General features: G+C 39.3%; 1 protein-coding gene across 1 annotated transcript; it reads right to left on the bottom strand.

The window, feature by feature from the left end:
* Positions 1 to 2,464: 2,464 nt before the first annotated feature.
* On the bottom strand, positions 2,465 to 8,271 carry LOC139354824 (uncharacterized). The gene is made up of 4 exons (XM_070999070.1): positions 8,253 to 8,271; positions 5,862 to 6,161; positions 4,835 to 5,238; positions 2,465 to 2,752 (listed from the first exon to the last, which is right to left on the bottom strand). The coding sequence occupies exons 1-4, from the start codon at positions 8,269 to 8,271 to the stop codon at positions 2,465 to 2,467; spliced, it is 1,011 nt and encodes a 336-aa protein (XP_070855171.1).
* Positions 8,272 to 9,462: the final 1,191 nt, after the last annotated feature.

The raw sequence follows: 9,462 nt of genomic DNA, 5'->3' as shown, positions 1-9,462 counted from the left end.
TCTGACCGAATAATCGTCCGTTTGCTTTGGCACGCATAATCATAATATCATTTATATATATGGGTCAAATGTCAGAAAATCAATATGGTGGTAACAATATTTCACTTACGCAAAACTCCGGCGATGCAGGTTCGGTGGGCCCATCGAAGACGCTGTGCAAGGATGCTTTTAAGACAAGTTATCATATTAATTTCTGACAAGATCAGTTATGTGGAATGTACGGATGGTCATTGTCAGAACTTAAAGAAAAACAAGGAAGAACGCTATAGTCGAGTACCTCGGCTATCAGATACCCGTTACTCAGCTATATGGAGATATGCAAGCAGCAAAGCGAGATTAAAATGCGCCACCTACCGGCGGTATACAGATTTAAGCGTTATGGGCGTTAGAGTGGGCGTGGCAAATTTTTTTTTGACGTTGGTGTCCTGCTCGAATTACGCATCTACTTGACTGCCACTTTGTAACTTTCAGGGAGTCTAACGAACCGCACCGAAAACCCACTCGAACTGTGTTCCACCGAAGCGAAAGTTAAATGCTCGTCAGGCAAACGCGAAAAATGATTCGGGGAAGGGGTGCTGGCGGCTCATTAATATCAATTTATGAGCTGAGACACGAAATTAGTCTGTGACAAGTTTCACCGCAGGATGTGGACACACAAACAAGCGCCCACATCCTGCCATCCATCCATATATCTATATATCCTCATATCCATCCACACCAACTCCACAGCCACTCACACATGTCGTTGCTTTGTTTCCTGGGTGCTGGGCTCTGGGTTCCGGGTGGTTGAGTGGTTTTGGCTCCGTCTGGGGTTGCGTTAATTAATTCCGAAAGTGTATTGCGTGTCCTGCCAAAAGGACAAATATGCGTACACGACTCATGTCCTGTGGTGAAATGGGCTTGTTACGGGTGTCCGTACTCCCTGGCCCCCCACTGCTGCAAATTATGAAAAATTTTCCAAATAAATCAGGCAAAACGAGCTGTCCGAGCGAAAATACATATTTGTTAACCCCACTGGAGATACTTGTTTTGGTCAGGGATTTTTCATCCTGGGGCAGGCATTTTCCATTTTCCACTTCCAGTTTTGAGCCTTTATACACATTTTCTTCTTTATTTTTTGTTCACCTATTTTCACTTGTTTTTGCTCATTTGCATATTAAGTTTTCGTTTGCTTTACATTAAGGGGAACTAAACGAAAAGTAAAGTAATATTCAATTCGCTTACAAATCAAGGGTTAATTAAGAAAATATATATATGCCTAAGTTTATGGTTGTAGAGTCGAAAGTTCTTAGCTGCTAGATGTAAACCAAAATTAAATTTCATTCTCAAGTTTTTCGTTTTTCCAATTTATAATTCGAGTCACAATTCAATTTGATTTTGTCATTGAAGAAGCACTTTTCATGTTGGTTTCTTATGGGGGGAGGGGTGTGAAAGAATCTTTAAACGGGAAAAACTTTAAGTTCGACCTTAGAGCGACTACGTTGAATGGAAAATCGGGCTTTTCTTTGGGCAGGTGGTGGCGAAGATGCACATTAAACTTTTGTTTTATTTTGTTTTACGTCTTTCCTGCGCGCGGCTTAATCGTGGATACATACAGATCATTTATAGATTCGTATTATATAGATTTGATAAAGTTCTTGACAACAGATGCTTATAAAATTTCATACCACACCTAACAAAATATGATTCGATGCACAGATACATATACAGTATAATCCATTTTGCTCCACACCACATCGTATTGTATCGTATCGTATCGAACCGCTCGTTATATATATAGTTTGCGCCTATTTCAGATTCCTCTGTCGGTTGCTGCTGCTGTGTTGTGCTATACGTATTATGTCGATATAGAGATATGCCATTAAATTCTGTAATTTTACCATACTTATATATGATCAGGGGGATAGTCTTTTCGTAGATTCGCAATGTGACTAATTAAGTTCAATTTTGTTTAGGCTACATTAAGTGGCTAAGTCGTAAACTAGTTTAAGTATTAGCTGACCTGATCCTTAAATGAGTTACATATATACATATATAACCTAGTGTTTCGTTAATTTCCCAAGCATAGCTCATAATGCTCACTTGTTATACTTCATTTTCATTTTCTTTTTTTTTGCGCACAAAGTTAGATACAGTAGATAATCAAATAAATGCCTTCCTTTGTGGTTTTCAGTTACACTTTAGTCGGGTTCGAAAACAATGCTAAGTTCAGAGTACACATAGGCTATATCTATATATATGATTTACTTTAGGTTAGTTCTCCGTCGCCCCGCTGCTCTTTGTGTGGAAGTCTTGTCGAGTTTTCAATGCAGCTTAACTACTATAATACAGATTTTGGGATTCAGTTGTATCTTGATTACTTTTAGACGATGGTGGTGCGCTCGGCGCCCAGAGTGGTGGTGGTGCACGTACTGCTGCCCCCGATGCACACGATCTGACACTTGATGTCGTCTTTGGCTAACTCTCAGGAGCTCACCGTCTCGTAGTTCCCCACGCCGCTCATCAGGAGTGGCGACTGTACCCCGGTTAACCCGTTGGCGCCCCCCATGCCCAGGGTGGTGCTGTAGGTGGCCGTCTGGCTGCGCGGCGAGGTGAGCAGAGACAGGTGGTAGCCGCCCCCTGGTCCCGCCGCCGTGACTGTTGCTCCGCCGCCGCCACCCCCGGTGTAAACGGGTCGCTGAACGGCAGGGGCGTGCTGGGGCGTGTTGTACAGGCTGAAGGCGGAGTTCGTGGTTAGCGAGAGTTCACCGTACTGCAAAGGAGAGGGGGGAAAATAAGAGATATGTTAATTTAAAATTTAAAACTTGGAAATTTTGATAAGTTAACTTTATAGGATTTTTTAAGAACATGCTTGTTTCCTAAAATATAATTTATGTACCTTGTCGTGTGTAATATTAACTGGTTTAAATGTTATTAAGGGGGGCACTCTATGAAACGGCAGAAAAGATTGTCAGTTTTCTTCTTTTTATTGTAAATCAACCAAAAAACACAGGATATTCCCGATTACAATATCTTTAGACATAAGTCTGAAGTTAAGAAAACAAGGTTTTGTTTGTAAAAACAATTAAAAATGGCGGACATATTGAACATCGCCCACGGCTGGTTTTAAAAAAGTTGTCTCCCCGTCCTCACGATATCGTCTCAAGTTGAAGTCTGAAACATACAAATTATATATCAAATTAATCAGCAGGCTTGTCTCAAGTGCATAAACCTCAAAAACTATTGAAATTTTTTAAAATTAGCAACAAAACCATATAAAAACAAAAAAGTGAATTTTTGCTCTGTTGTGTTTATTGAAAAAACATTGAAAAAAAATTTTTTTCATGCATTTATGTGGTTTATGCACTTCTCTGTTCAATATCCTACAAAATGAGTGTTCATTTTTGAAAATCGGTTCAATGGTTTTTTTTTTATCGTGAAGACGGACTCTAAAAACGTGGTTTTGAGAAAACGAGCGACGCTGTAGTAACGGACACCTGGCATGACTATGCACGAGCAAATTCTAGAAATTATATCTCCGAAAGTAATAGGAATTCGACTTTGAAACTTTGCAATTATGTTCTCAGATAATATATCTATCGATTAAAGCAATAAAAAAAAAATCGAATTTTTGAACCCATTTCATAGAGTGCCCCCCTTAATTTACGATGCAAAATTTTATTATAATCAAATATTATATGAATTTTAAAATCTTTTTTACTAACTTAATATATTTATAATATTTAATTCATATGTGCAATTGCTTTTAAATAAGAGTTCCAAGGTTAATTCAAATTAACCCTGATACAAATGTGATCAGAAACAGCAAATGTAATTGGATTTCCCATTTGAAATAGTGAACTAATTTGATTTCAGCTCAGTTCATAATTAGTTCGCTCTTGTGTTCCGTAATATTCCAGCTCAAACTTTGACGAGGACTTTCCCCACCTTTTCGATCCAGCATTTATGACGAACGCTGACAAAAACAATTTCTAATCGAAAAGTTGGCAAACTGACCCACACAAACACCAGGAACTTCTAATGAGCTTGTTAGGAACTCTCGACTCGAAGGGACAGACCAACAGAAATTTACAAAAAGCCAAGCTAAACAAAAGCTAAACATTTTTGAACTTTTGCTGTCGACGACTGGCATTTTGCTCAAAATTTGATGCCCTTCTCCCTTCCGAAAACCCCAAACAGGGCGAAAAAAAGGAAACCAAACAATGATAAAAATTTAAGCAAAGCGGTACTGGATGTGGACACTGGGAAAACTTTTGCTGGGCCAGCAACTTGTTGTTGCTGCGGAAACAACGAAACTAATTTGTGTAATTTATTTACGGTTCCTGGCTAATTGGCGGCAAAAATGAAGAGGATAGAACGAAATCGAACCCTGTAGTACCCTTGTTCAAGGAGAAAGAAGAAATTGATTGTTTGCTGTGCCTTGAAATAACATTACACCTAACAAACTTTAAGGATTCGTTCTTTTTATAATCCAAGACGGGGTCATATTTATGATATTTTATAGGTGGATACAAAAAATATATAGTACTCTGCGATCAACTAAGCTTCTATGGTTGAGGACCTTATAGAAATGGGTTAATAGCTTATTATTATAGTTATTGTAATATATCATATAAATGCTGTTCAAGTTATATACAGAAATCGGATTGCTTTTTAATAGTACACATATATTGTGATTGGAGTCTCTTTCGAATCCACACCCAAAAAGTATGCAACATTCCACTCCTTTGTCCCTTCCCTTGACTCACGTCCCAATCCATTCCCAATATGCGAAATGGCAACTCTGGGCCTGGGAATCGTTTGTAAAATCGAGAGGGAAAACATATATATTCACCTGTTTGCCGAAAGTGGGCGACAGCGAGGGCGGCGGCGGTGAGGCGGTGTTAATCCGCGTCGGCGGGGTGTACAAAATCCGCTGCGATTCCATGTTGCGCCGGTCGAAGGCCTTCTCCTCCTGGTGGAACTCGTCCTCGCTGTTGGCCTCCTGGGGCACCACATCCGGGTTCTTGTCCTCGAGGCTGGAGTGGCTGCCCATGTTGCGGGACAGCGGCTCGGCGCTGCCCTTGTCCGCCTCCGTGGTGGTGGCGTCCGGCCCGTTGCCGTGCCGCCTGCCGCCCCGCTTGCTCCGGAACTTGATAACGATCACCACGCAAATGGCCCCCAGGATGAGTGTGGCAATCACGCCCACCAGGGCGCCCAGCAGGGGTGTCAGCTGCACCAGCACCGCCGTCGATGAGGCTGTGGAAAGCGCGGAAAATGGAAGCAGATGCGGGAAAAATTGGTGAAAATTGAATGACAAAGCGCGCACAATGAACCCATTTGCGAGAGTGTTGCCCTCGTTCCACAGAGACAAAACATATCAAATGGTTTCAAACAATATGGTCAGATTGGCAAATAAAATGCGCACATTATTTGTGGGCTTTGTGTGCTTTCTATAAATTTTTAAAGCAATTTAGATAAAACGAATCATTTAAATGTATATTCGTATAAATAAAATTGCATTCTACGTTTATAAATAGCTGTCGGAATGGTCTATACAAAACTACAAGTTTCGGACTTTTTGAAACTTTTAGTCTTTAAGAAATATAAATATCGAACAAAAACCTTTTGAGGACTGAACATAAAAAAGGTTTTTTGAAGAGTTCAAAAGTATAATGCAATGTCCACTATTGTTATTACAATTACAATGTACATATATTCCTTAGGGGGTATACATTAGTATGACATTTTGAGTCATAAAAAATAAATTTTTCGATAAATAATTTTAGCTATAATTTAATTTGATTTTTTTTAAACCCTCAAAAATGTCTTACAAATGGCTAGATCGGCATCTCTGATTCCCTGACCCCTGGCAAACTCACCTGTCCGCAGTAAAGGCGCCGAAAGCGTGCGACCTCGCAGACGATATGCCACCTTGCTGGGACCCTGGGCATTCACCGCCGTTATCCGGATGACGAACACGGAGTCGCTGGGCAGACGCTTCACTGTGAACTCCGCATATTTATACGAGGCATTGTACAGCACCTGGCGGGTCAGTTCGTCGTATATCTGAGCGTGGAAGTGCTGGGGAATCCCACCATCGCATCCCGGAATGCACTGGATCTGCAGCGAATTGGCCGTGGCATTGAAGGCCGTGCAGTTCTTCACCGGTTCGGGAAGATCTAATGAAGAAAATAAACAAAAATCATAATAGTTATTTTTATCTTGGTGAGGGATCTACTGAAAAAGTATTTTAATATTTCAAACTAGGACTTTTATAAAATATTTTCCAATTCGAATCGTCTTTTAATACTTCTTTTATGAAACTTGGAAAAGACTCAATGAATGTGGTTACATCATTTTCTCAAAGAGAAGTAATTTTAAGGACTAGTTTAAGGGTCATGTTAACTTTCTTATGAAGTCTACTTGCTGTTTTGAAAAAATAAACATTCTTAAGATGAAGTTAGGTTTAAATCCTGAAAACTTTTAACTAAAGGCAAAGTTTGCCTTATCTTAAATAAACATCACATTGAGAAAACTAGTTCTTATATATGAATATAATTACTTCAAGGAAACTTCTCTGAGCGACAACAAACAGATACTTAACATAACATTGAGAAATCGAATTCGAATAAAACGTTAGAAAACTGGAGGAGGCCTGCATTTTATTTTAAACATTTTTTATTTTTCGTGACTAGTTACTCTTAAATTGACAAATCCCGAAGTTATCCCTTCCACCGCAAGCCGAATCCCTGCGGATGGCTTCCCATAACCAGGACACTCTCGCTGATGGCCTTTCAAGCTGTTTTCCTGTGGCCACGCACCAAAATCGCAGCATGTTTTTGGGCCATGGCCAGCGGGGCTTTCATAAATAAATGATGTACCCTGGCAATTTATTGCATTTGATTATCAGATTATCGGGCCGCACACAGATTGCAGTAGTTGCAACAGTGGCAGTATGGCAGCATCGGGCAGGCAAACATGCAGATGGCGTTGGTAAACATGGCTTTTATTGCTGTCAGGGACAAAACCGGGCGATCTCCGCCCCCCGGCAACGCGTTGAACTGCCGCCTGCCGGGGAGCAACTTCACCCGATGTCCGGCGAAATGTAAATAACGTTCAGAGATTCACTCGCCGGTCGCCATCCGTACGTGCTGCCTGCCACAATTATCTACTGACCAGCCAACAACCAGTATCCAACTTGCAACAACCAACAACCAGCAGCCGAATCGGGTAAACATGTTTGCCTTGGCTGTTGCTGTTGCTGTTTCTGTTGCTCTTGCACTTGCCCGTCGCCTCAATCTGAAATTAATTACATTTTTTTCGCATACCCTTCGTTAGGGAGAGCTCCTCAGACTATGCTGTAAGTCCCCTTTTATTAACTAGTTTTTTATCACTTAAATGGATTTAGTTTTGCGTAAAACAAAGTTGTCAAATCAATTTGTATTTCATCTTAAAAACGGGGGTTGGTATAGGGGCAGTCTTCTTTTGCCATACCAAATAACATCTTGAATAAAAATGCGTTTAAGGGTCTGAGTCACTGCTTCAAATATTATCACTCATACGATCTGTTGACTTTGATCAAAAGTTTATTTTAATATAGGTGGCGTATACTTTAACTAATGATTTCTTTTTGCTTTGCCCTATTTTAATAATTATTTCAACGCTATTAATAAGCTGATAAGTTTGAATTGGTTTAACTATTTTTTCGAACTAAATTCTAGCTAGCATACGTGTCGTATGAGCTATTTTTGAGAAAGTTTTAAGAACACTTAGGCTTTACAAGAACTTAAAAGCAAGTTATTTAATTTGTAAGTTTTCAATTACCTTTTAGCACACGAAAGTGTAGCAAATCGAAGAGAGCATAAAATTGTAAAGCCCCTTAAAAGTAGTCAAAATAAACGAAGATTTAAATGTTGAACAAGTTTCTATACCTATTCAAAAATAAAACGCACCACCCCAAAATAACCTATTTATCTTTGATATTGCCATGGTCAGTTTTGCAAACAAAAACGTATATTATAAAGATTTTAAGAATTTCCTTGGACCTCTCTTCACTTATAGACCTGAGTTATAAGCAAACCATCTCCCCAAGTTTCAAGAACCCCTTGAAAGGGTATCAAAGGCCACCCGTTCTATCTGATTTCCTGCCCCTCCTCCGGAATTCCATTACCATTGTACCATTGATTTTCGCCCACTTGCTAACAATTTCCAATTCAGTTTGACAGACTCTTATACATTCTTTAATTCTACGAATAGGACGGCTTACATACATTTGGACATCATCAGCATTCTTGTGTACTTTACAGTTTGACATATTACTATGTAAATCATTTACATACACCGAGAACAGTTTTTGGCCTACGACGGATCCTTGAGGCACACCACGTTTCAGACAAAGAAAAGACGAATACACATTATTTAGGAAAACCGACTGCCCGCGATTGCTCAAGTAAGAGCAAACTAGTTGCACTGATGCACGCGAGAAATTACATAGCCGTTTTAACTTAATACAAAGAATTTCGTGAATTACCGTGTCAAATGCTTTACTATAATCTAAAAGAGTTAACAATTTTATGTTGTTAGTATCCATTATATCCCTGATGTCTTCAACTATAATAATTATAGGTGTTGTACAGCTTCTGCCAACACGGAACCCTGATTGCTTATCGGCTAGAATATTGTTACTTGTTAAATAATTTGTCATCTGACCAGCCATAAGTCGTTCGAATACTTTTGACACCTATGGTAGGACTGAAATTGGCCTATATTCATTTGCAGATTTTGGAATCGGTATAAGTTTAGCTAATTTCCAAGTGTCGGGAAATATTGAGTGTGTCAGGGTAGTATTATATATAAAAGTTATGTATGGTACGATTTTTGGGAATAGTATCTTTATAAATTTTGGGTTTAAGTCGTCGACTCCAGAGGCATTTGACTTAATTAGTAATATTGATTTAGTCAAAACACGCGACTCAGTCAAACACGCGAAACTAAAACTACTATCACAGGTACCCTTAGGGCTGTGAAGCCGCAATTTATATTATCACAATTTTGACATGTACTTCGAAGTAGGTGATCAAGGTAGTCATCTTTAGGTACGTCAGGTACTTTGCAGTCTCCAAATTTTTTGTTAAGTTCATCAGGATTGGCATCACATCGGGTAGTGTTGGATTTACCAATGCCTAGATTTTAATATCAGCCCATTTCTGCTGGCTCGATGTTGCCCTAATAAATCTGGTAAAGAATTATTTGCGCTTCTCTTGATTAATTAATTGTGAAACATTTTTCATTCGAGTTTTGTATTGCGCGTTATCCCGTTTGTCAATAAGTACTTTAATTGCTGACTTAAGCCATGGATTTTCACGTGGCTTGGTAATTTTCGTCACTATAGGTACCAATCGATTATATAAGTATATTATATTATCTTGTAGGACAGTCAAATGACAATTAATATTTGTATAGTCATAAGAAGAGTCCCAG

The sequence above is a fragment of the Drosophila suzukii genome, unplaced genomic scaffold, assembly GCF_043229965.1.
Source record: "Drosophila suzukii unplaced genomic scaffold, CBGP_Dsuzu_IsoJpt1.0 scf_27, whole genome shotgun sequence".
NCBI classification, from domain to species: Eukaryota; Metazoa; Arthropoda; class Insecta; order Diptera; family Drosophilidae; genus Drosophila; species Drosophila suzukii.
Note: the sequence above shows the minus strand (reverse complement) of the source record. Positions and strands in the feature narration are given on the sequence as shown.